This window comes from Anastrepha ludens, chromosome 4 (genome assembly GCF_028408465.1).
Source record: "Anastrepha ludens isolate Willacy chromosome 4, idAnaLude1.1, whole genome shotgun sequence".
NCBI lineage: Eukaryota > Metazoa > Arthropoda > Insecta > Diptera > Tephritidae > Anastrepha > Anastrepha ludens.
Window position 1 is genome coordinate 24,945,852 of NC_071500.1, and position 25,515 is coordinate 24,971,366.

A 25,515-nucleotide genomic window follows, 5' to 3' on the forward strand; every position below is an offset into this window, starting at 1 on the left:
TATAATACGACGCGTGGAGTAGGAGCTCATATTTCAATACTTTCAAATATAATATTTTTCGACAAGAGTTGCAGTATGTTACCGAGCGTTATCATGCTGAAATATTACTCGACCGTCTCTTGTCTCGGCTTCATTTCGCTCTTCGATTGCTCGGCGCAAGCGCATCAATTACAGTCGGTAGATGGCACGGACTTGACCCCAGAAAGTACAGGGAATAATATCAGATTGTCGCAGTCTATCCATTTTTAAATTCCGAGTCAGATAGTTCAGTTAAAGTGCGTGAATTTTTCGGCTGTAAATTGGCGCAATTGATGTGTTTTTGAATTAAGGGATGGTAACAGTGAAATCGAAAGTGGAGTCATAAAATATTTGGACTATTTGGAACTAATATTTTGAAAACGTCGACGCCGATTTACTGCAGAGCTCTCTGATTGGGTTGAATCCAATTTCTTCGCCACCAGCAGAGATTGTGTATATATGATTTGCACTGGCATTTGTTAGTAAGAGGCCTAAAATCAGCGTTTGGTGAATCCTCAATCCAGCAAAAGGCGAAAAATGCAAGAATTTTTATCTACAAAACCGGAAGCGGAAGTAGTCAAAGTGTTTGCGTACATTAAAAAATAATGCTAACACAAATTCAATTTATCTACATTCGAATCCCTAGCACAAAACTAAAATTATTCGGGTATACAACTCCATTTAATTGTTGGAGGGTCACAGAAGAAAACAAAAAAGTTTTTGAAACAGCGAAAAATAAAATTCAAATGGAATTTTAAGATCGATTGGGCTTGAAGTAGACAAATTGAAAACAGGCTATGGAAGCAAGAATGATTTTTTAAGAACAAAATGATGTCTGCCGGCATTATTGGTGCTTATTTTAAAAGTAATTTTAGTGGTCGAAAAATAAATGTTGACGCATTTCGTCATTTGTGAGAAGAAACGAGGGAGCTTTATTTGTAAAGGGTGAAAAATAAATATGACAATTTAGAGGTATCGGATTTTAAATTGAAATAAAACTACGAAAATTCCTATTGGTTGGGTAATCTTTATTATTTTTGTGTAGAACCATTCTTAATATAATATTTATTTTTTAGACATAATCCCTTTCAAATGTTGGCTGCAGTCGTAATTCGGTCATACCAATTTTGAATGACACGCTGTAGGGCTTTGGGCGGTATCTCGTGAATAACTTTAGTAATATTAACTTTCAATGCCTCAATCGAAGCTAGTTTATGAACAAAGCGTTTAGGATTTACATGGAGAGGAGAAATAATCTGCTCACTGAAGCGACGACGCAGTAAATCAATTCTTCCACGGGCTGTATGGCAAGTAGCGCCGTTCCGTTCATCCGGCATCAAAAAGTCGTTCATCAGCATTCGCCATTCACTGTTACATTGGCGCCAAACTCGTCTTTAAAGAAATATGGGCCAATAATTTCTCCAGCCCATAGACTGCATCAAACGGTTGTTTTCAATGGAAGTAATTGTTATTCTTGATGGCTTCGGGTTGCTTTTCAGCCTAAATATGACAGTTTTGTTTATTGGCGTAGCCATTCAGCCAAAATGGGCTGTACGGTTATTTGCATCATAAGTGGGCCTGAGTGGGTGATGACCACATTTCGCAAAACATCGATTTTTACAATACAATTGTACGATTTGTAAACGTTTTTGAGTCATGTCTTTCCATAACAAAATGTCGATGAATACTGAAAAAAATTATGTATTTAATTTGACAGTAGTCAAGCGAAATCTGTCAACAAAACCCTACTGGAAAAAGTACCTCCAATCTGATCACCCTTTATAACTAAACGTAGTATTTCGGTTTCCGCCGCAGTATCCGAATGCGTTGGCGCGTGACTACCATGGTAGAACAAGTTTTTGTCTAATAGAGGTTTCCCCTCGACAGTAAATGGCAAACTTCCGAGTGCATTTCTGCCGTGAACCTGATATTTCATGTCTGCGATATTTCCGATTGGATTGCTTTGGAAAGTCGAAATAAAGATATCAGAAACCATCAAGAACCCCCAAAGAAAATAAAATTAGAATTAAGTTATTTATGTATCAAAAAATATTGCAATCAGATCGTTTTTAGTCCTGAAGACGGAATCTTTTGTGGATGGAAGGCATATTAGGAAGCGAATCAGCAGCATATTTTATATTTAAGACAAATGTTCAATCCAAATTTCATTAAAATCGAATAAAACTTATCATATTCGTCACATGTGTGAGGTGGGCGTGGCAGTTTATATATATATAATTGGGTGTTTGGCCGAGCTCCTCCACCTATTTGTGGCGAGCGTCTTGATGTTGTTCCACAAATGGGGGAGCCTGCAGTTTCAAACCGACTACGAACGGCAGATATTTTTTTATCAGGAGCTTTTTCATGGCAGAAATACACTCGGAGGTTTGCCATTGCCTGCCGATGAGTGACCGCTATTAGAAAAAACTGTTTCTTAATTTTGGTGTTTCACCGAGATTTGAACCAGTTTACCTATATTTCATATTCTGTCTTTCCAAGTGAAAGTTTTATTAAAATCGGAGCATGTTTTTGGCCGACGAAGAATACCAATTCGACACCTATTTATACGTGTGATTAAAACTAAAATCGTTTAACTATACTTCCTATTATTCCTTGAGGATTGCTCATTGATAAGTTAACAGTGTTTGTGAAAGATATCAATTGCTTTGCATAGGACTGAGCACAGTGTCTACCACGAGCAGTGGCTTAATTGTCCATATTTCTGTAGTTATTACGACAACAATATTAATGGTGAATGAAAATCCTCTAATCTGATTCAGCCTTTTTGATGCCAGTATAGGAAAGATTATGCTATATTCATACGTAATAATCTCGTCAATAAATGTACACTCCTCTGTCATAGATGACTGCATCTTTGAATGATTTTTATGGCTGTTGATGAAGTTCACTTCAAAATGTCTTGCCTTGTTGCCATATGCAACAATAGCTCATTAAATTTCTTTTACTTTTTACTACATTTAACTACCTGAGTGCTTTTAATACCTAGGCTGTAGCAAGCGTGATAACAGCCAGTTGGAAATTTCACTTCCTCAAAAGTTGTTTATACTAACATACGTACATACGAGTATGATGTGTGGTCTAAAGTAGACGAACCAAATTAAAACGAAAGAGTGTATAAAAAGAATATTCGCCTCTAAGTACATGTATAAAAAGTAAGAGTCTAATGTAATGGGTACACTGATTGGCCAGTGCCGCATATTACAGTATTACACCTGCCCACCTGCCAACCGGCCAACTAATAAACTTGGTAACAAACTAAGTAGCCGCTGTTAAACAAAATCGCGATCATACCGCATTTTGTGGCCGTTACAAACGGCTGAACGCAGCCGCCGTTTATTAAAGCCCGCCATACGAAATTTGTTATAGGGAATTTTAGATATTGTGTGTATGTAAACCATACATGTGTATGTGTGTGTGTGCATGCATTCATGTACGCATTTTTGTTGTTTGTGCTTACCTTAATGGATTTACATGCTATTTTCGGTGTATAAAACCAATATTCAGGATATGCCAATGCTCATTACTGAATTTGCAGCAAACATGATCAAGTGCAACACCGCATTACCGCTACTTCTATTGGGTTCGTATATGAAATGTACACAAATTTATTTACGAGTATATCGAAAAAATCACTCATATCTTCCTTGCAGCACTCTGTTGTTCTACAACAATTGGTCGTCTCAATAAACGCAGCGGTTATCACTACAAAACGCCAGTTGGACCACCACACGGACCTGTACATGGATATTACGAGAGTAGCAATACCCTGCACCCACACGAGTTGCCTTCAGGTCCATCACATGAGGTACCGAGCAGCTCCTATTACGATTACAAACCCTCCTCCCAAAGTGCTCACGCGCATGGTAGCAGTGGTGGTGGTGGTGGTGGTGGCAAGTCAGGTTACAGCATTGGCAGTGGTTTGCGTTCCATCGCGCAAGGTTCAGCGAATCAGGCATACACCGCTGTTGCCAATCAACATGCCGCCGCCAAACAGGCAGCTTTTATAGCTAAAAATACATTGGCGCAGGCTGCCTCGCAAGCGGCGGCCACCGCACAGGCAGCACTGGCCGGCAAACAAGTGATTCTTCAAGAATTAGAACAACAGGCAGCCGAAGCTCAGCGTTCGCTCTCGCGTGAATTGGAGCAATTGAAGTCAGCTAAAGTTGCTTCTCAGTTAGCGCAGCAAACAGCTCAAGCTGCTAATCATCATATTTCAGTGTTAACAGCAGCCGTAAACAATGCAAAATCGGTAGCTGACCAGGCTGAGCAGGCTTCGAACGAGGTGGCGAATCAATTGGCTTCACAATCGTCAATGGTCGGTCAGGCAAAAAGTCGTGCCGAGCAGGTGGAGGAACAACTGAAACAGGCGCGTGTCGATTTCGAGGCTACGAAGGAAGCGGCGCTAAAAGCCGCTTCTTCTGCCGCCGAGGCTCAAGTGAATGCATCGAAGGCGGCCGCACATGCCACTATCGGCTTGCATGATAGCACCAATCACAATCCTCCCAGCGCGGAAGCTGATGACTCGTCGTACGATATTGAGACCACTGGCATGGGTCACGAAATACAATATGATGCGCATGACGTTCATCGGCAATGATGGTTGGTTGGCTGGTCGTAGTAAATAGTAAAAATACAAGGTGGCGCAGAATTGGCTAAGACTGTAAGTTTATTGTGAATAAAAAAATATTTACATGCATAGTTCCCTTCAAAAATTGTTTTTATTTGAGCATTTAAATTATTTACTGTTAAGTTGAAAAAGCAAAAGAAACTTTCAATGGGTGATTGCAAGTTGACTCTTGCGATAGTAAAACAGTAGTGGGCATCGAAAAATTGGAAACAGGTTTTTTATCGCAAGAAAGTTTCTAACATTGCGCATATCTAACAATTTCTAATGGAACAAGGTACAAATTAATAAAATAAACCAGTAAGGAAGTCCTAAATTCGGTTCGGGCCGAACTGTACTTATATACATTCTGTCAAAACAATATCAGGAATTGTTTATTTAAAAAGCGCGTGTTGTTTTTTTGCTGGAATGTTGGTACCATTGTTCTCTCTGATGTCACAGAGATTGAGCGAGATCTGTGAATTAGCTTGTTTTTTGCATTTAATTACATATATCAGTGAACCGCAGGTGTGCTCTGCAATCTTCACTATGGATAAAAATATCGAACAAAGAATTTGTCTTAAATTTTGTGTTTGGGGGCGTCCATAAATTACGTGAGATGTTTAAGGGGGGGGAGGGGGTCGAGTCAAATCTCATCTAATCTTACGTTGGAGAGAGGGGGGGTCTCGGCAAATATCACGCAATTTTTTTTCTGATTGAAACAAAAAAATCTCAAGCGTAATCGTAGTATGATTAAGATAATTCACTAATTCGTTCGAAAGAAAATAATTTCATTCATACTTCGACGTTATACATTACTACTGTCAAACCACCATATTTGTTTTATACCAAATAGCTCAATTTAATCTGAATTTGCGGTACAGTGTAGCCCGTCGGTTGTTTTCGCGCCACTATGAGCCGAACGCCCTATCACTCAGATTGACGTTTGACAATTCCGGACTTCAAAGAACATGACGGAAAATCATTTGCTCCATTTCTAATACGCGTACCGATTCAACCGCTGAATGCCTTTATCAGCACGCCTATTGATCTCTATTGCCCAAGTATACGTGATGATTTAGAGAAAATATGCTGCAGTACATGCGGTATTTACTTCGCATCTATCACAAGAGCTGCAGAGCACAGGAGAGCAGCTCACATTGCACCAGCTAAGCAAGCGCGTATGTTCCGCAAAGTGCGACCCTCACGGATTGTCACAAGACGAGCTAATGAGTTACTGTGCGCAAGCGTCAACGGCTTAGAGTGGCTAGATTAGAACGAAGTTGAAGGAGCACACGATTTTACTGAAAATCATATGGACATGTTGGTCCCAATAGTCTCTCTTGAAACCGCGCATGATTCTCCATGGACTGAATTAGAGTAGATATTCTTTTTTTAATCGCAGTAGTTACGATTTAAGTCTTCTATTGTTAAATTTTTTTTATACTTATAACTCTCAGCAATATTGATTACTAGTCTTAACTAGTCGTAAATAAAAGCACGAAGCAAATTTTTTTTCTTTTTACAATAACAATCCAACGCGTTTACATAAGAAACCCACATTTTGAAAAATCTCACGTGAGATTGGGGAGTGGGGGAGGGGGTTATGTTGCAGATAGTCTATGGCGAGTGTTCTTTATTAAAAACACCGGCTTTTTGCAGAGGGCCCAGAAGTCGTGGAAGATTTTCCCCCATCTGGTCGCCCGATCAACGGATAAAGTCAAGGAAATGGTGCTGGAAAACCATCATTTAAGTTTGAGGGAGGTAGCTCGTAACTTTAGCGAGTCGAGAGTTGAATTTCTATAAAAAAATTCATCGGAAGAAGGTGGCTGAAGACATGCTTGAGCAAGTGAATACGGACCTAACATTTATCCAGCTCATCATAACAGGTGATGCGACGTGGGTATACGAGTTTGACATGCAAATCAGTCAACAGGCGGCTAAATGCCGCTATCCACATGAGCCGAAAACCAAAAACCCACCTCAAAGTCGGTCAAAAGTGAAAGTCATGCTACTGGTTTTCTTTGATTATCATGGTGTTGTGCACTCGGAATTCGTTTCAAATGGTTCTACGGTAAATAAAGAATATTACTTAGAAGTTATGTGACGTTTGAGAGAGAATATGCGTAGGAAACGGCACAATTTGTGAAAAGGAAACTCATGGTTCATGCATCATGATAACGCACCGTCTCACAAGGCTAAAATTGTGAACACTTTTTTGACCAAAAACCCGACAAATATCATCGAACAACCACCGTATTATATTCGCCGGTGACTTTTTCCTTTTCCCAAAACTTAAATTGCCACTTCGCGGACGCCGCTTTTAGTCGATAGAGGCCATTAAGGAGAATTCAATGAAGAAGATCTCTTCGAACGCGTTTAAAAGGTGCTTTGATGGCTGGACTAATCGTTGGCATGTATGTATTGATTCGAATGGAGCCTATTTTGAAGGCGACAAAATAAATTTATTATTTAACCAAAGACCAAGTAAATACCATCGCGCAAGCACCGTATTCACCTGACATGGCCCCGTGCGACTTCTTTTTGTTTCCCAAGTTGAAGTTACCACTTCGTGGAAGGAGATTTCAGTCGATAGAGGAGGTCAAAGAGAATGCGACGAAGGAGCTGGAGACCATCCCTTCGTCAGCCTACCACGGGTGCATGGGTGATTGTGTTAAACGTTGGCTCATGTGGTTTGCTTCAGACGGGTCATATTTTGAAGGAGATAAAATAAATTTGCCTGAAATTTAACTCTGTTTTATTTTATTGAAACATGCCCGGTACTTTCTGATCATAGGGTATACCCGCGCTGGCTTGAGCTAGCAGTTAATTCTTGGAATCAAGCAAACAGATGGGCGAGGTTTTTATCCCATCCTAATGATATTTATGTTGGATCAAAATGAGGAGGTGGAGTTTTATTAGGTCCTCATCGCGATACAGGCATTTGCTTACACGTTATTTTTTGATCCCCTATTTGAGGAATTTGGCTTTATATATAGCAATAGCATCACTTTTTATCTTTCTAAAATTTACCGTTATATGGGAGCAGCCTTATTCGCCATTTGATGTGTTCACATAGCGTGAAAGTTTTAATAGGGCATGGGACGCAAGAGCAAAAGTTCGTTAACTGAAATTAAAAGACCAGTTATAAAATACTACGTGGGAAGGAAAACTTAGAAAGAATTAGCGGAAATTTTAAACACAAAGACGTACTGAGGCGATACCGAGTAGAGAGCAGGACTGACTACATTAAATAAAAGAGCCAGACGAAGAATTTTCTCCTCTTGAATAACACGTGAAATCAAACATCAGCAGCGGCTCAAGACCCCTCTCCCTATAACTTTAGCATCGCGTTGGCTATCGCTTCGCTTTGACGGAACGTGGGAAACTGCAGTGCCTTGCGAGGGGGGTTCAATAAATACCCGTGTTAGAAATGAAGACATCATTTTTTTTTTAAGTTTTGTTTTTTATTTTTCAACATAATCCCCTTTTAGAAAGATACACTTCTTCCAACGCTCCGGCCATTTTTTTAACCCCTCCAAAAAATAGGATTTGTCGAACTCTCCAAAATACGTCACTTTCTCGGCGATTACTTCCTCATTTGGACTAAATTTTTTTCCCGCGAGCCATTTCCTTATGTTAGGGAACAAGAAATAGTCGCTTTTTCATGGCAGAAATGCACTCCTAGGTTTGCCATTGCCTGCCGAGGGGCGACCGCTATTATCAAAAACGTTTTCTTTATTTTGGTGTTTCCCTGAGATTCGATTTGCTGCCATCAGAGTGTCATAATTATACCGCTCGGGTTTTTGGAACTGCCTGCAGTATTGTGGCGGCAGAACCCTTGAGCGAGGTAACCAATGCAACAACTTTGCCTTCAGTATTCCAGTGATTTGTTCTTGCTTTTGTTTCGTACTGGAACTTAAATATAGGGAATGGCACAGTGGAGCTTTTACCTAGGAATCACTGGTTGAAATATTCGGACGATTTAAATGTAGCTCACATATAGCCCCTGGTGACGCTCAAGCATGCATGTCCAACAGACTTATATGTGTGCGTGTCGGATGACACTCGTACTTGCTTCGTGTCACACATACTTGTTGTCGGCTTTTGCATGATGAAAATCAAAAATTTTAGATATTAGCGTCAAGCACCCGACACGCACACATATAAGCTGCAGAACATGGATGCTTGAGCGTCACCAGGAGCTAATAAGCGAGTATTTACTACATCTGGATAGCAACCAAGGCGAATTTATTACAGGTGACAGCAAACACATATAAGTAAAACCCTACATGTATTTGTTGTTGCGTTTGGTGCAAGCATCATGTCAAAATCAGTAAGCAAATGTAATACATACAAACAAAGCATATCATTTTGACGTAAGCCATACCTACGGCGAAAAATTCAGCTGGGTGAATGCTGTCACCTTATTAAATCCACCTTGATAGCAAGGAAGCAACATAAGCGAATACTAAGGCGAATTAAGTACTGAAGATGGTGTCTTTCCAAAGCAGTTATTTTATATTTCGCGATTTGACAAATCTATCTGCGTAAGAAATAAGGGATTTTGAAAAAAATGTAAAGACAATCTTTAATTTACATAATTTTGTTTTAATTGGATTTATTTTAAAACAAATAATTATAAATATGTATGTAGCGAAACTTTTCCATTAGCTTCGAAACAGTTTTTTTCAGTTAATTTTAATAATCTCAAATTCCCCTCAAATTTTATTTCACATCAGATTAAGACTACATTTTTTCTTTTAATTCCCATAACAAATTTTTATCATTGCTATGAACTATTGTGAACATTTACTCTAATTAAATATTATTCGTAAAGAAACACTTCTAATGATTTCGATATATGATAAATTCACTTCCAAAGTCGATATAGAAGTTGTATGTATAAGAAATTTGTAAAATTGTCTTTACATGGATTAAGGTTTCCTGTCGCTATTTAATGAAATAATATAAATATAGAAAGAAGCTAGTGGAAATGGCAAAGAAAAAGAAAAAGAGCCGAGGAGGGAGGCCAGGGGTGCATTATCGTGGAAAACCCCTTTGGGAGCTTTTAGAAAATTTACCCGATTATGGCGTTGGCCGGCTAATAATTCGTGGATCCTTTCAACAGAAGGAAGATGAACCGAGCTATATGCGAATTTTGGAGGTGGATATGGCCTCAAAAGCAGTAAGTTGATTTAAATAATCTAAAAATAAGATACTAAATATTAATACATGTATGTATGTGTCAATAGCCGGATAAGAGAAAGAAAAATAAAATAAGGGTGCCAGTCAAGGTGCAAAGAATATTTCGCGGTATCAAGTATCCTCGACCGGTTAATATCTGCAGTACAAGCTATTTGTATGACTTCAAATTGGTACCTAAAGACGAAGAAGAAAAATATATAAGCCGTACGAAGACAACAAATGAAAGTGGTTATTATTATCGTAATACGGGCGAAAAGAAACGAATAAGAGCGTTGGTAGCGCAGGGCTTTACTCCATATGAAGCTAAGCAGAGGGAATTAGAAAGGCAGGCCCGACAAGAAGCTGAAGCTGAAGAACGCGCTAGTGTTGGACCAAGTAAAGAACCGGTACCTAAAGTTGATCAAAGTAATTTCACTGATCAATTCGACGACGTTGAGGACGAAGGAGAAACTGAAGATTCATTCGATTCGGATTCTATACCTGAGAAGAAGGTGCAGAAAAAGAAAAATAAAGGACAAAATAGGAATGACTTCAGTAAAGAATTTCTAAAACAACAGAATTTTGAAAATTTTTCACCAGAACAAACACTCAGGATAGAAAAAATGATACAAAATGGCATGGACGCCGATACAGCAAAACAATTAGAATGGGAGAGACAAATAGCTTTTGAAGCCGCAGCTGCCAATGGATGTAATAAATCAGATGCTGGTCCGAGTAGAGGGTCGAAAAGGTCCTCGTCTCTTACTACAAATGCGCCGAATGCAAAATTAACAAAAATTGGCTGAAAAAATTTATATTGGATGGGAATTAAAAATGTGTAGCCAAAAATTGTGATTATTTGTTCTTGTAACGAGTGCGCTAAGTTTGGGTTATATTGTATATATCCTCTACAAATAATAATAATAATTTTTTTCTTAAACTTTATGAATATTATGTTATAATTTTCATAATTCCTAAGAGCCCTATTAACCAACTAATACAATTTGGTTTTAGTGAAGTTCTCTACACCATATGCAGATGGCAGAATTTATTTTAGTGGTATATCCAGCAACAATCAAACTTCGAAATATAAACCGAAGGTAATAGATCAAACAAATAATAGCTCCGTTCATGAAACAAATAATTTGTAACAAATGCTCAAGTATTGGAATTATGAACACGTTATGAAAACTTGTAAAGTAGGTGAAGTGGGAGAGCAAAATTATATTTTATTTTAAAATGAAGTTGCAAGTTTTTACCGGAATTTGCAAGCAAGAAAAATAGCTGATCGCAAAGTAAAAATAAACGAATTGAGTCAAAGTTGTAAATTTAAATAAAAATGGAGAAGTAAGTAAATATATTTTAGATAAAATTAATAAAGTTTATTTGAGGTTGTATATTAAATAGGAATCGGCCGATGAATGTGTGTATGTATGTACTTCTGAAATACAGAATCCAGTCACCGTTGCTGCATACGTTCTGAAATACAAATCGACAGCATTGATTGTTTCTTTTGTATTTTAGGCTTGTACTTCTTGGTTATTAACTATATACAGCATTATCAAGAATGAACTTTGACAGAAAATAAATTAAATTTTTCGCTTCGCTTCGCTTTTTTTTTTTTTTTTGAATTTTTTCCTTAAATATGTCATCATATTTTCTGTTGGATAATTATTCTGGTTTTGTGCTGATGTATTCAATACTTTACTGCAATTAAAAAGAATACTCATTCTGATCATTTGAGCTTAATGTTTTGGTCCATTGTCCTCGTAAAATTTTAACTTAAGTTTGTTATCAAAAATGAAGCAAACTTTTGTTATTTGACAAATGGCATTGCAGAATATTCAAATATTGTTGTATTTCTACCATGAAAAAGCTCCTCATAAAAAATATTCGCCGTTCGGAGTCGGTTTGAAAGTGTAAGTCCTGCCATTTGTGGAACAACATCAATACGCACGTTCACATATGCATTAATTACCAATAAATCCACAAAATTAATCTATGGCAGATTACCTGCCAAAATGACAATCAAGTGTCAATACTGCTTTGAAAAGTTTTTCTTCATAGAAATTGCTTTGGTGGAATACTTTGCAGTGTATGGTTTGTTTCATTATTAACGATATGAAGAAAAGACAAGGAGAAGGAGTAGTTAATTTAATGGCGAAATTGGCTGTTAGTAATAATCATTTGGAGGAAATCAGTAAACGACGTTTACTGAGGTTTCAAAAAATTATGGCAGCAATAGGCATACGAAGTTCGTAATTATATTTTATAATAAGTAATAAGAGGACATACGTTTATGGACACATGCTTTTTTCTGTTAAATGAATGCATAGTTAAGAATATTTAACAAACATTTTATTAGAATTATGCCTACAAACCTGTTTTATTTGCCGGCATCCATTTTATGTAGTTTTTACTTTGACATTTTTCTTTTCACTCGTAAAAATAATGATTACACAAAAAACACAGGGTTGCCTGTCAAAAAGTATGGTTATTATCTAGGAATATTTTATAATCTCAGATTTTGGGAGTGAAATCTTGTATGGAAAATCTCGCCTTTAAAGTAGATCATCCACTTATATGTGAACGTCTTATTACTCTCTCATCTCAGCTTGTTTTGACGTAACAAATTTGTATCATTGTTATGAACTATTGTGAATATTTAATTAACTATTCGTGAATAATCACTTCTATTGCTTTCGATATTTCCCAATTTCGTTGCAACTTCGATATACAAGTTGTTGAAAATGTATGTATACGAATTTTGTAAAATTCTCTTTAATGAAGTAAGGTTCCCTGCATAGACAACGTTCCCTGTCGCTACTTAATAAAATAATATAAATATAGAAAGAAGCCAGTGGAAATGGGAAAGAAAAAGAAAAGTAACCGAAGAGGGAGGCTAAGGCCGCATTATCGTGGAAAACCCCTGTGGGAGCTTTTAGATAATTTACCAGATCATGGTGTCGGCCGGCTAATAGTTCGAGGATCCTGTAAACAGATGGAAGATTACCCGAGCTATATGCGTATTCTGAATGTGGATATGTCGTCAAAAGGTGTAAGTTCATTTAAATGATCCTAAAATAAGATACCAAAAATTAATATATGTATGTATGTGTCAATAGCCTCATAGGAAAAAGCAGAACAAAATAAAAATTGCAGTCGAAGTGCAAAGAATCTGGCGCGGTGTAATTTTTCCTCGATCGGTTAATATCTGCAGTACAAGCCATTTGCATGATTTCAAATTGGTACCTAAAGACGAGGAAGAAAAATATTTAAAACATACGAAGACAGCAGGTGAAGTGGGTTATCACTATTGGACTGCGGGCCAAAAGAAACGAATAAAAGCGTTGATAGCGCAGGGCTTGACTCCATATGAAGCTAAGCAGAAGGAATTAGAAAGGATCGCCCTAGAGCAAGCTGAAGCTGCAGAACGCGCTGGTGTTGAACCAAGTAAAGAACCAGTTCCTAAAATTGATCCAAGTAATTTCGCTGATAATTTCGACGACGTTGAGGACGAAGGAGAAACTGAAGGGTCTGTTGATTCAGATGATATACCTGAGGAGAAAAAGAAAAATAAAGGGCAAAATATGAATGACTTCAGTGAAGAATTTATAAATCAAAGGAATTTTGAAAATTTTTCACCAGAACAAAAACTCAGGATAGAAAAAATGATACAAAATGGCATGGATGCCGATACAGCAAAACAATTAGAATGGGAGAGACAAGTAGCTTTTGAAGCCGCAGCTTCCAATGGATGTAATGAATCAAATGCTGGTCCGAGTACAGGATCAAAAAGGTCCTCGTCTCTTACTACAAATGCGCCGAGTGCAAAATTAACAAAAATTGGCTGAAAAAATTTATATTGGATGTGAATTAAAAATTTGTAGCCAAAAATTGTGATTATTTTTTCTTGTAACGAGTGCGCTAATTAAGTTTGGGTTATATTGTATATATCCCCTACAAATAATAATTTTTTTCTTAAACCGTATGGATATTATGTTATAATTTTCATAATTCGTAAGAGCCCTATGAGCCAGTTAATTCAAATTGGTTTTGGCGAAGTTGTCTGCAGCCATACAGAATTTATTTTAGTGATATATTCAGCAACAATCAGAATCACTGTGGGAAATTTTAGGTTCGAAATATGAACCAACTCTAATAGATCAAGCAAATAATATGTTAAGACATCTCCCAGTAATTCGCAATGAAGAGGTAAATGCTGAAAGTAAAGAGGCAGGACTTATTACTCACCGACCGTTTCCACGACAGCCGGTTCTACGTTACCGAAACGACACGGATTTATATCCGGCCAAGGACTGTCACTCCAGCAGCAGTCCCCGTATGCAAGTATGGGGAATGTTTATGCTGCAATAACAACTTACCGACTGTTCTAGTGGAAGAACCCAATACTTTTTTTACGTTTTTCCTTTATTATTATAGAACTGTAAAATTGTATTGAAGTATGAAAAATGCTTGATTTTGAAAATAAAATTGAAATCCGAATGCTTTACATGAATTAATCAAGTATGTGCAATTGTCAAGTTTAGTATCGGTAGGCACAAAATATATAAATAAAAGAATTTACTAGGCGTTAAGCAAATGAAAAACCATTAGCTTCGTTTCTCAGAGAGCCTATTACACTTTACTTGAACGATTCGGATTTATTTGCTGCCAAGGTCTCAATTTTGGTCTGGTACAACAATAACAACATTTGCTTTTTTAACTTATTGTATTTTAGTAAGCGGTAACTTAAAATACATGCATATGTGTATAGGTTTATAACAAGCCTTCATATAGCTTCGGACTCGCTGGTGTACCTAAGCCCATTGTGCATTCAATAGTCGGTTTTTCTCCTTCGGTAACTAAGCGTACTATTTTATTATGTGTTTTTTTGTGATGGACTTTCATTGTAGGCTCCTGAGTACCAGTCTCCTGTCGAATATATTCACGAAACAGTGGGGGAAATTCGATTTTGTCTGCTAATAATTTCTCCGTCACTTTTTTCGTGTTGTTAATATATTTTGGTTCATCTTCTTTGGGAATAAGTTCGTAGTCTGGCTTGTAACTAGTTCTGTATATGGTGACTGGATTTGGACTCACTACGCCACGCCATGTTTTTTCTACCGTTACAGCAACTTTACGTATAGGATCCTTTGCTGGCTGTTCATGTAAAAGATTAGTCAGTTTGACACAACTAAGAATGCCTCGTACTCACGTCATGTGGTGTAACCTCTACTTTAAGTATACGCATATAGCAGGGCTCTTCATATCGTTGGAATTTGTTACGTATTACCAACCGGCCAACACCGAAGTCACGTAGATTTCCTACTATCTCCCACAGCGTCTTGCCGCGAAAATCGGTTGTACGGCCAATATATTTGATTACACTCATTGTTTTTATTTAAATTTCTGAAATTATCTCTCTTGGCAGAAACTATGAATATAAACTGAAATATTAAATAGAAAATGTGAAGCAGTCAGCTGTTTTCCTAATGTAGCAACACACTAGACGAGTTCGTACAAGGTGACTTCACTAAAGCAACAATCTTTCATATATATTCTGTTTTTGCAATTAGCTGGGTGGATTAACAAAACTTTAAAAAAATTGTAAATAAACAAGAATAGATTGTAAATAAATAATACATATCCTTTATTCATGCTGAATGCTAAACTGTACCTAAATATTATATTTTCTTCATTAAGAATTTAAATGCTGAAAGCAACTCTGCTATCTTCGAAAAATTTGTAAATTCGAACTTTTTGAACGTTTTTGTAGCAATCCACGATTTACAAACTATTCTCACAAATTTTGCTATTTTCACAAATCTAGATGTTTATTTCCTCAGTTATAAATAAAATAGAGAATTATAGACACATCTAACTTTACCATAAATAGTAGTGGGTGCCATGGCTCACAGACAACGTTTGAGTGAACTGGCTCTCAGCAATTTTGAAGGAATCAGCTGATTTGCTGACGCAACAAGAGACCAACATTGTCACAGGTTTGTTACGACAAAACTGAAACTGTGTTGATGATATAAGAAATATTTAACGCAAGCATTGCTCATAACTGATTGGAAGAACGTGAAATTTCGTGTAAAATGAACGGGCACAATTCAGCTGACGAATCTCCTATGACGTGGTAGTCGAATTGACTCTCGAAATTTCGTGTCAGATGGATAAATCTTGTAATCTATCATCCCATGACTGCATTTCAGAAAAGCAATGTTCAAAAGTACTAAATGCGCATTTAAAGCACAGCATAAATAAATTAGTCAATATCGAAATTATTTATTTATTTATTTATTTATTATTAAAGTCAAAACATACAACCATAGGTTATTTTTACAATGATTGACCTTAAGAATAGCTGACATAAAAGGATTAACAGTAAAATCAAAATTAAAATTAAAATTACAGATAGTAGTAAAGAAGTATAAGTTGGAGAAAGTATTAAAAGGAAAGTAAGGTAAAAAATAGTGGTAGCAGGAGTAGGGATTAATGGGAAGAGATTTAAAGTACATTCAGCAATTTTCGGCAAGATAGCGAAGCAATTTATTTTTGAAACACGAGCTTTCTTTTATACGTTTAATTTTGTAAGGTAAGGTATTCCAAAGACGGACAGAGAACACAAAGTATTGACGTTCAGTCACCAAACAACTGTATTTCATCGGGACTATGTTTAACGAGCGGCAGGACTTTGAAGGCATAAGTCGATCTTTGAGGTATCTGGGTTTTTGAGTGTTTATGATCTTGTGGAGTAAAACTAAACATTTAAACCTAAGCAAGTCGTTAAAGGATACGGAAGCAATTTTTTTCGCAAATACTGAAATATGGTCATAACGTTTTTTACAGTACACGTACCTAGCAATGTTGTTATACAAAACATTAAGCTTACTACGACACACACTATCACAAGGAGTATATAACTCGCAACCATACAGTAACGTTGGTACCAAATACGTTTTAGCTAGTAGCAGTCGAGTGTTTACTGGTGTAAAATATTGAGTTGTCCATAAATTTCGGAGCATACCATAAACTTTGCCTATGACAGTAAAAATGTGGTTGCTCCATGTCAAAGTTCTATTAAATGTAACCCCTAGATTTTTAACATTGTCCACATATTTAATCTCAGCGCCATTTAGTTTGACTTGTGTATAGCCATCGAGCTTGATATATTTTTTGTAAATAACGATGCATTGGGACTTATCAGGATTAAGAATTAACCCATTTTCAGAAGCCCACTTGCTTGTGAGGCTCAAGTCAGAATTCATATTGCTTATGCAAATATCAATGCAGCTAATGGGACAACTAACATATAATTGAACGTCATCAGCATATACATACATGACATCACTATATTTAATCACACCGAACAAATCGTTAATGTACAAGACAAAGGATAGAGCCTTGAGGTACACCTCTGGTTACAGGGAGAAAGTTTGACATGGTATTATCACTACATACGGCTTGTAATCGGTCACTAAGATACGTTTCTATAAGAGTCAAGGCCGACGTTGAAAAGCTAAATAAGTTTTTAAGCTTCAGAATTAAGAGCTTAAGGTCTACGGAGTCAAATGCCTTTGAATGGTCAAGTAGAGTTAGAAAGGTCACATGCATTTTGTCAATGTTGAGCCTTATATCGTCAGACACGTCGAGATGACATATTTTCAGTCCAGACTTTAGCCTACTTAGTACGCGAATCATATTAAAAGTGGTATCTCTGCCCGTGTGAAACTGTTTATCCTTACCTATCATTGGTGAGGGAAGTAAAGAAGAGGACATTGCATATAAGACCCTTTGAAACCCGAATATTACCGAATATGACAGGAAGTATAGTTAAAACGGGAGTTAAGAGAAAGTTTAAGTAGCGGAAATAGAGAATATGAATGGAAGAGATAAATAAAAGGAGAAGGACACAATTTATTTTTATTGAACTAAGTAGTAAGATGTTATTATAAGAACTGCACAGTATTTTTCTTTCAAAAAATTCTGTATAAGTATCAATACTATCATTGTTAGTTACTAATTCTTCGATTTCCACAAAATTATTTAGTAGTCCTTGTATACTCAAGTATTTGCACCGGATGAAGGGGGCTGGTTGCTAATATAATTTCTCTTTTTCAATATTGATCTTTCGTTTAAAGAGTTCACAACTATGAGGGATAATTATGAGGGATAATAGGGTATATTCAGAAACGCATTATAAATGCGCAGTAATTGCAGCGCTGGCAGCACTGCCAATGTGACAAGTGTTGCAATTGATAGATTGGCAGTATTAAAATTTTTCCTGCAAATAGTGCGCGACGTTTGATACAAAAATGGCGTTTTCGAACGCAATGCATTTGCAGTACTGCCATATTTGCATTTCTGAACGCATTGCCAACACTGCAAAAGTACGTTGCGCATTATAATGCGTTATTGAATATACCCATATATTATGAAAAATGCATTGTTTTTACTTACTTATTCAACTTCATCTATCTACATCTACATATGCAACAAAGAGCCAAACATCAGAAAAGTAGGAACCGCCTTGGTAGGAACTAAGCAATTGTAATAGGGTTGCAAAAGTTTAAAAGCGCTGCGATACTTTATGATGATCATTTTGAAAATGTCGTCAAGGAATGTAGTGCTTTGTGCCCGCACTCTTGACTTTTTGAATTATACGATGAATAGGAAAGAATAAAGGGTATATTCAGAAACGCATTATAATGCGCAACGTACTTTTGCAGTGTTGGCAATGCGTTCAGAAATGCAAATATGGCAGTACTGCAAATGCATCGCGTTCCAAAACGCCATTTTTGTATCAAACGTCACGCATTATTTGCAGGAAAAATTTTAATACTGCCGCTTATTACGCTAATATGATGTCTGATGAGAAGTGAGCATAAAACTAATTTTTTTAGCTTTTAATGCAAAGATATATTAAATATACGTTATTAAAACAATATTTTATTACATTTTTCTTGATTTTAGCGATTATCTAAGTACATCGGAAGTAAAGTTGCTTCTCAGAGTCCGACTGAGCATGGAAAGTGAATGTGCTTCAGGGAGGAGGAAAAAGATCTTTTTGCAAATCGTCAACAAATCTATCAATTGCATCACTTGTCACATTGGCAGTGTTGCCAGCGCTGCAATTACTGCGCATTTATAATGCGTTTCTGAATATACCCAAATCCTTTTTGGTGCAATTTCCACACGCTGGAAAACTGCCAGTGTGAGCGTCATAAAAAAATATCAATTGACTACAAAAATATTTCATTAAGTGCCAAATTCATTCCATTTGCTATCTCTATTGGCAATTTGATTGAAATGAATCACATATTTAGTGTCGAGATGCCTAATTCGAGGTACATCGAATGCCAAGAAGTCAGATTACAATACTGCAATAAGAACGTTCCCACGACAGTCAATTCTACGTAACCAGAACAACCTAAGGACTGCATGTGAAGGCACCCCGCTCGACACTAACCACCTTTTCACATGTCTCACTCTTCTAGCACCTCTCTCCCTCTGGACCTAACCTGTCGAAACAGCAAGTTTCCTTGAACTACCTTCAGATGAGTTAGACGAAGACGACCGGTGATATACACTACACTGACAGGGCTTAGTATTGATGCTACAACAACAACAACTGTCACTTCAGCAGCATTCCCCGTACATGTATGGGGAGTTTTTATGCCGCTACAACACAACTGCAATTACAAACATACACCTTTATTTACATTGTTTTATTTTTTATAAGTATACGTACATTATGTGTACATATGTATGTATTATACGTGTATACTCTATCTATTCACCCGCTTTTCATAAATTTGTTTATTTTAGCTTTGTTCATACACATGGCTAAAATATTTATGTTGGACAAGTACATATGTATGTATGTATATAAAACTACCTTACAAAATGGATTTATTTTTAATATTTATGGAATTATTTAAACCGTTTTACAAAACTGACTGTCCACATTGTTTTGTTAAATTAATACTAATTAAATTTTGTTATAGTATTTGCGGCTCATAAAAGTCGCAGTATTGTTTAAAACATGGGTCTGTGTCATTCTTTAGACTCCATGATCCTTAATTTTCTAGTCAGGTTATCTACTTCCAGCCCTAACACATCAAGATTTTCCTACAGAATAAAGCAAATCGTATACAAACATTATATATTACACTTATTATTTCAACTCACCTTTAATGTTATATTTTTGAGCAATGTATCCTCTAAAACTGCCTGCAATTTCTTATTTATTTCCAGAGACAATTCTAATGTCATACTCCTTGTATCACCCTTTATGCCATTGTATATAGCCGACATAACACCGTTGCCATATTTGGCCAATTCAGATTTATTTTGATCACTTCTCGTGGAGGTAAGTGCGCCTGCTTGATCGCGCAGCATGTAATACTGGACAACTTTGGACTTTTTCTGCAACTCGGCCACAAGCGAAAGCGTGTGATTTTCAAGGAAGTCAATTTTTTCCGTTTGTCGCGCTGAAGCCTGCTGCAGACGCAATATACGTTCAACCAAGTGTTTCTTCGAAGGACCCTACAACAAATACAAAATATTAATTTTATTGACGCACACTTCAAAAGACAAAGTGATACCTGTAAATCCTGCTGTACCGCTGTGACACTGCTGGCCATGGTTTCTGACTCTGATGTCTCGCTTGGCCGTCGACTTGTACTCGGTTGACTACTTTGGCTGCTTGTACGGCTGTGCGTGCGATGTTGTTTGACTACTAAAGCAGTTCCATTTTCACTAAAACCATTAGTAGATGGTAGGAGTGCTTCGTTAGGCTCCGCAACACTTTTGAAACCATTATTAGAATGTGACCAGTTTTGAAGTGCAGGAGCTCCTACGGATGGTGGCGCTGCGTGCTCCATAGACCTTTTGTACTTTTGCAACTCACGTTGTAGTTCCTTTAGAGTATCAAATATGTTTGCATTTAAACTACGGGTAAAATGAATTCAATGGTGATTTACCTTTATTACTGTGGCATGTTTATGCTTAGAGGCCTCAAAATCGCCTTCAATATTTTCTAGCTTCGTTTTAGTTACTTCATAAAGTTTAGTTTTTTCTGAAAGATGCTTGGTAAACAATTGCCTTTCCTCAATTTTTTTCTCCATCTCAGTTTTCAATTCTTCCAACAACTTTTCATACTTGTTGTCGTACACCACTTTTTCTTTCCTTAAAATAACATTTTCTGCGCCGATACCTTGCACCTGCAAAATATAAAAGAAAATACAGTATAAGCCCGGTAAACATATCTAATCATTAGTTCGACCGTTCAATTTTAAGCATTGCAACTTTTATAAGCATTTAATTTGTCAGAATACGTATTTTGGGGAAAATGTTGCCATTGACTTAACCCATTTTTTTAATTAATTAATTTTTAATTAATCAAAAAATTTAATTTTGAAATTGAAAAATAGTTAAATTCTAAAATGAAAAAAGCAATTATTGAAAAAAAAAAAAATTAAAATAATGCCGAACACTTGTTGATAAAATTATAACATTGAGCGTGCATGCAAATCAAGTGGCTTTTGGTATCTCAGGAAAAAAAGGACACAATGGGTTAATTTACACACACATACAAAGCGTTTACTTTCATGCTGTCAAATAAACGTACGCCAAATGCTTATTCCACTTTGTCGATTGCTTTAATTTTAATAGTGCATTTTACAAATTAATCCAAAAATGCATTCTTTACATCGTGAAATGGCTCGATATTTGTGATGTGTTTAAAAGTTACAAAGTCATTTTTATGTTGTTGTTGTTGTTGTTGTAGCAGCAGTATGAAACCAATTTCCAACTTTACCCACCTTAGACTTTAGCAGACAAATCTCATTTTGTAAACCCACAATGGATTCACTCATCTCTTTGTTAATACTCAACAGTTCCTTTTCCCTTTTATGTAGCTGATATAAATCTTGTTCGTTATCATGTAACTTTTCCTTCATTTCTTCCATAGTTTCCGTAAGCGTGCAGATTTTTTCTTCGTTTCTAAAAAATTAATAAAGTTTGTGTTTGTTCAATGTAAAGGGTTCAAAGGTTTTGTAGATATACCATAATAACATACATTGAGCTTTCATATTTAATTATAGTCAATAACTTACAGAGTGTGTTGGGTTTTTAGCACCTGAAGTTCATCCAATTGACCACGTAATTTGGCAGAGTTCAACATCTCTTCGCTGTAGGCGTTTTGTAGCGAATTATGTGCTTCTTGCAATTGGCATAGAGCAGTAGAGAGGTCCATTTTCTAAAAAGCAAGGAAATTACTAGTAGCACATTAATTTCATAGTGTAATCGCTTAAGCTTTACTTCCAAATCTTCCTTGCTTAACTGATCTTGTAGCAGTTTGACTTCCTCTTTTGATTTATTCAGTTCTCTGCTTAAGCTTTCTACTTGATCAGTTTTGCTTTTAATCTCATGTTTTAGTAAAATGGTGTTAGCCTCATACTCCATTTTTAAATTTTCTGAAATATTACGAAATTGTTACACTTACACTTTTTATTAAATGTTTAGAAATTTAGGGTTGTTTGTAAAAGAAATTTCAGGCTATTTATGTACTCACCATTGGCCTTTTCCTCCAGTTTGTTAGGTGCATTTCGTTCTTCTTCGAGTTTCTTCTCCAATGCCTAAAAATAAAATACTTGCATATGTGAAAAAAACAATATAGCGTTTTTGCACGCACCATTCGTGTTTCTATTTCCATATTCAATTTATTTGCATGATACTTTAGTTTCGACTCCAAGTGGCCATAGTCAGTTTTTAATTTGTCACATTCACGTTGATATTTGCGAACTTCGTTGCACTAAAAATAGACATTTAACTAAAATCTGGTCTTTATTTACAAGTGTATGTCAAACCTTTTCATCTATAATGTAAGACATGCGAGACTTCTCTTCGTAGAGTGCCTGAAAGCGTATAGTTACATTTTTAACTTCTTTTTTGGCATCAGCAAGTTGCTTTTCCACAGCATCCTTTTCTTTCTTGGCATCCAATAATAACTTTTCTTTCATTGCAAACTTAATAACCGTCGACTCCTTTTCCTTATTTGCCAGCTCCTTTTCTTTTCGAAACTATGAAGTAGATGAAAATTAAAATACTTGATATTTCTTTTAAAGTAGTGTAAGCAAATTACAGCATTTTTCTCCTTGTCAAGTATTGCATTCTCTCGTTGATACAATGTGATCATATTTTCCTTTTGTGCTAGTGCTGCATGTAGTTGTTCTAACTGTTGTTCATAACACTGCCGCTGCCGTTCAATTTTCGCCATGCACTCAATATGTGCTAAAGTATCTCCAATTTGCGACCTTGGGGTGCTCGGCGAGCTGGGAGTGCCTCCAGTGGACGGTGGTGGAGTAGGAACATAATTTCCTTGCAAAACATGGGATTCGATAGCAGTTGCTTCCACAGCCGTTTCAGCCTCCACAGGAACCATCTGTGGCTCAGAAATCAGGTGGTCATTTGAAACAGCTGTTTGCAATGCCTGCTGCGATTGTATTGATTTCTGCTGCAAAACAGCTTCAACTAAGTCCTGCACTGGCGAATCGACCTTTAATTCAGCCACGTCTTTAATGATCTTCTCACATTTGCAATTTTCTCCCAATTCATCTCGTGTATTACAATTATCGCTAGTCGATTCATTATCATTCATGAGGTCTTCTTGAGTGTCAAGTGAGCTGTCCATTTTTGCGTCTGACTGCTCCATTTGTAGTTAATCTGTCGCTAACATTATCATTTAAAAAATTTGTTTATTTAATTATGTTTTCGCAGATCCTTTGCTACTTTCTTTTCCATGTTTACGCGTCACATATTTTTGTAGGTGCTTCCAATCCTGCATTTTTGCAAAACAGCAGAACGATTTTGAGTAAACTGGGCCACACTAGCAAACAGCTGCGCCATACCCGGTAATAACTACTAGTTTAGACGAGCCAGCTGTCAAAAGTGGCTTACTTGCAGTTTCGCCTTGTTGTCTGCTTCATTCAAGGCCCATTAAACAGGTAGTAACAGTAAAGCAAAAACAACAAGAGCAACGTTTTTTTTTTTTTTTTTTTTTTTTTGAATAACAAAATCTGTAAACGAAGCTAGACAGCTTAGCGTAATTTAAAAAAAAATTGAAAATTTAAAGACCGAATAAATAAAAAAAAAAAAAATGAAAATAGGAAACTTACAGCCGCTACCTATTTAATGTGCCTTGGCTTCCTTACTTTTTCTCGTTACGCTTTTAAGGGGTTATATACACTTGTAAGGTCGAAAAATCACGTTTTTTTGAGAGCTTGTTACAAAGAACGATTTTATTAAACAAATACAATTTTTAATTATTCAAATAATGTCTACTTTAAAATTAATTATATCACGTAAAGTTAGTAAAAATATTGAAGTGCACGGCTCCTGCAGATGATCTCCCAAGCTCCCTCTAAAAAAAAGCGTTCGGCGGTGGACAAAATATCTCCGGTTTGGATTATCTGAAATCAAACAACCAATTAGATTCTTTTTGTGGATAGATAAAGCTAGGTATTAATCGAAGGAATAGTCAAAATTTAATTTTTTGATAAAATGGCGGCTATAGGTAAAAAAATTGAATTTTTTACAAAAATTTTTGCGAAAAATTGCCTAAAAAAATGGAAAAACCCATCAGAATTCTTATTCCTTCGAATAATACATGGAGAATATATCTGAGAAGGGTGTGTTACAATTTCAATACGACCGGTTCAGCCGTTTTTGAGAAATCGTGTCCACCGACTTCGAAAACAAGGGTTTGAGAAAAACGCGTTTAAAGTATGAAAACCACTTTACATAGGGTAAAAATTCTCTGAAAAGCCTTTTCAAATTTGCGTGTAATTTCGAAAATATTCACCGGAACGATATTAAATTTTCTGTGTGCATTCTTAAATATATTAGTATTAAGAAAATAATATAAAAACAAAATCGATTTTTTGAAAATTCTATATTTCGCTTAAACCTGTTGTTTGCCATTTCGTCGAAGGCTCTCGTCATTGGTAGAGCTGATTTTGATAAAATACTTTCGGTGAGGTGATTTACCAATGAAAATTCCTCCTGCACGATTCCACTTAGCCATCGTAAGAAAATTTTAAGTTTAGTTCTAAATTTAACAAGTTTCAAAGTATGTTAAACTTAGCAATTATTGCAAAATATGCTCTAAGAAATACCGCAAAAATTTCATATGTTTTTGTAAAACGTATTTTGGGCTGCTCTTTTGTCGCCTATGCTTTCCATATCCAATTTGACCGCAATAATGCCATAAATTGCAACGAATCGCTGGGAAAGAACGAATAAATTTTTAAAAGTTCCGTTCCGGAACTTCAACTCAGTTAGATTTTTTCACCGCGAAAAATACGAATTGGTTTCGATTTAATTCTTGTGGCGAATGCAGGTAGTGAAGCGGGCCGGGTCCACACTCTCTTGCCTTTACGGGCGTTCAATGATGTGGGTCATTTACGCGGACATTAGCTATCACTATAGGCAATTGAATGGTAAAGTCGTCGAGAGACGACGAAGGCTCTCATCATGCCCGTCCTATCGTATGGCGCAGAAGCTTGGACGATAACAACATCCGATGAGGCGTCCCTTAGAGTGTTTGAGAACAAGATTCTGGGTAAGATTTTTGAACCTTTGCACGGTAACACCAGTGAGTATCGAAAGCGATG

At 36.5% G+C, this 25,515-nt stretch overlaps 6 protein-coding genes across 8 annotated transcripts; 4 read left to right on the forward strand and 2 right to left on the reverse strand.

The window, feature by feature from the left end:
- Window positions 1–3,552: 3,552 nt before the first annotated feature.
- Window positions 3,553–4,687, forward strand: LOC128859598 (uncharacterized). The gene is made up of 2 exons (XM_054096535.1): window positions 3,553–3,619; window positions 3,690–4,687. The coding sequence occupies exons 1-2, from the start codon at window positions 3,553–3,555 to the stop codon at window positions 4,634–4,636; spliced, it is 1,014 nt and encodes a 337-aa protein (XP_053952510.1). The 3' UTR covers window positions 4,637–4,687.
- A 4,845-nt stretch (window positions 4,688–9,532) lies between these two features.
- LOC128861256 (uncharacterized) lies at window positions 9,533–10,774 on the forward strand. The gene is made up of 2 exons (XM_054099245.1): window positions 9,533–9,830; window positions 9,898–10,774. Exons 1-2 carry the CDS (start codon window positions 9,639–9,641, stop codon window positions 10,633–10,635), a joined length of 930 nt encoding a protein of 309 aa, XP_053955220.1. The 5' UTR covers window positions 9,533–9,638; the 3' UTR covers window positions 10,636–10,774.
- Window positions 10,775–12,494: 1,720 nt separating this feature from the next.
- LOC128861257 (uncharacterized) lies at window positions 12,495–14,352 on the forward strand. Of its 3 annotated transcripts, none has more exons than XM_054099247.1 (3): window positions 12,495–12,581; window positions 12,637–12,887; window positions 12,955–14,352. In XM_054099247.1, the coding sequence occupies exons 2-3, from the start codon at window positions 12,696–12,698 to the stop codon at window positions 13,681–13,683; spliced, it is 921 nt and encodes a 306-aa protein (XP_053955222.1). In that variant the 5' UTR covers window positions 12,495–12,581; window positions 12,637–12,695; the 3' UTR covers window positions 13,684–14,352. The 3 variants fall into 3 exon arrangements, with proteins under 3 accessions (XP_053955222.1, XP_053955223.1, XP_053955221.1); XM_054099248.1 differs by having other exon boundaries at window positions 12,513–12,581; window positions 12,680–12,887; XM_054099246.1 differs by lacking the exon at window positions 12,495–12,581 and having other exon boundaries at window positions 12,588–12,887.
- Window positions 14,353–14,542: 190 nt separating this feature from the next.
- Window positions 14,543–15,340, reverse strand: LOC128861258 (uncharacterized). The gene is made up of 2 exons (XM_054099249.1): window positions 15,048–15,340; window positions 14,543–14,992 (listed from the first exon to the last, which is right to left on the reverse strand). Exons 1-2 carry the CDS (start codon window positions 15,222–15,224, stop codon window positions 14,609–14,611), a joined length of 561 nt encoding a protein of 186 aa, XP_053955224.1. The 5' UTR covers window positions 15,225–15,340; the 3' UTR covers window positions 14,543–14,608.
- Window positions 15,341–18,546: 3,206 nt separating this feature from the next.
- LOC128861260 (uncharacterized) lies at window positions 18,547–18,989 on the forward strand. Its single transcript, XM_054099251.1, has 2 exons — window positions 18,547–18,716; window positions 18,812–18,989. Exons 1-2 carry the CDS (start codon window positions 18,547–18,549, stop codon window positions 18,987–18,989), a joined length of 348 nt encoding a protein of 115 aa, XP_053955226.1.
- A 609-nt stretch (window positions 18,990–19,598) lies between these two features.
- LOC128861259 (coiled-coil domain-containing protein 186) lies at window positions 19,599–23,688 on the reverse strand. Its single transcript, XM_054099250.1, has 11 exons — window positions 22,986–23,688; window positions 22,711–22,923; window positions 22,536–22,655; window positions 22,416–22,479; window positions 22,163–22,317; window positions 21,958–22,100; window positions 21,664–21,844; window positions 20,824–21,063; window positions 20,446–20,760; window positions 20,030–20,386; window positions 19,599–19,969 (listed from the first exon to the last, which is right to left on the reverse strand). Exons 1-11 carry the CDS (start codon window positions 23,553–23,555, stop codon window positions 19,895–19,897), a joined length of 2,433 nt encoding a protein of 810 aa, XP_053955225.1. The 5' UTR covers window positions 23,556–23,688; the 3' UTR covers window positions 19,599–19,894.
- Between the last annotated feature and the right edge of the window lie 1,827 nt (window positions 23,689–25,515).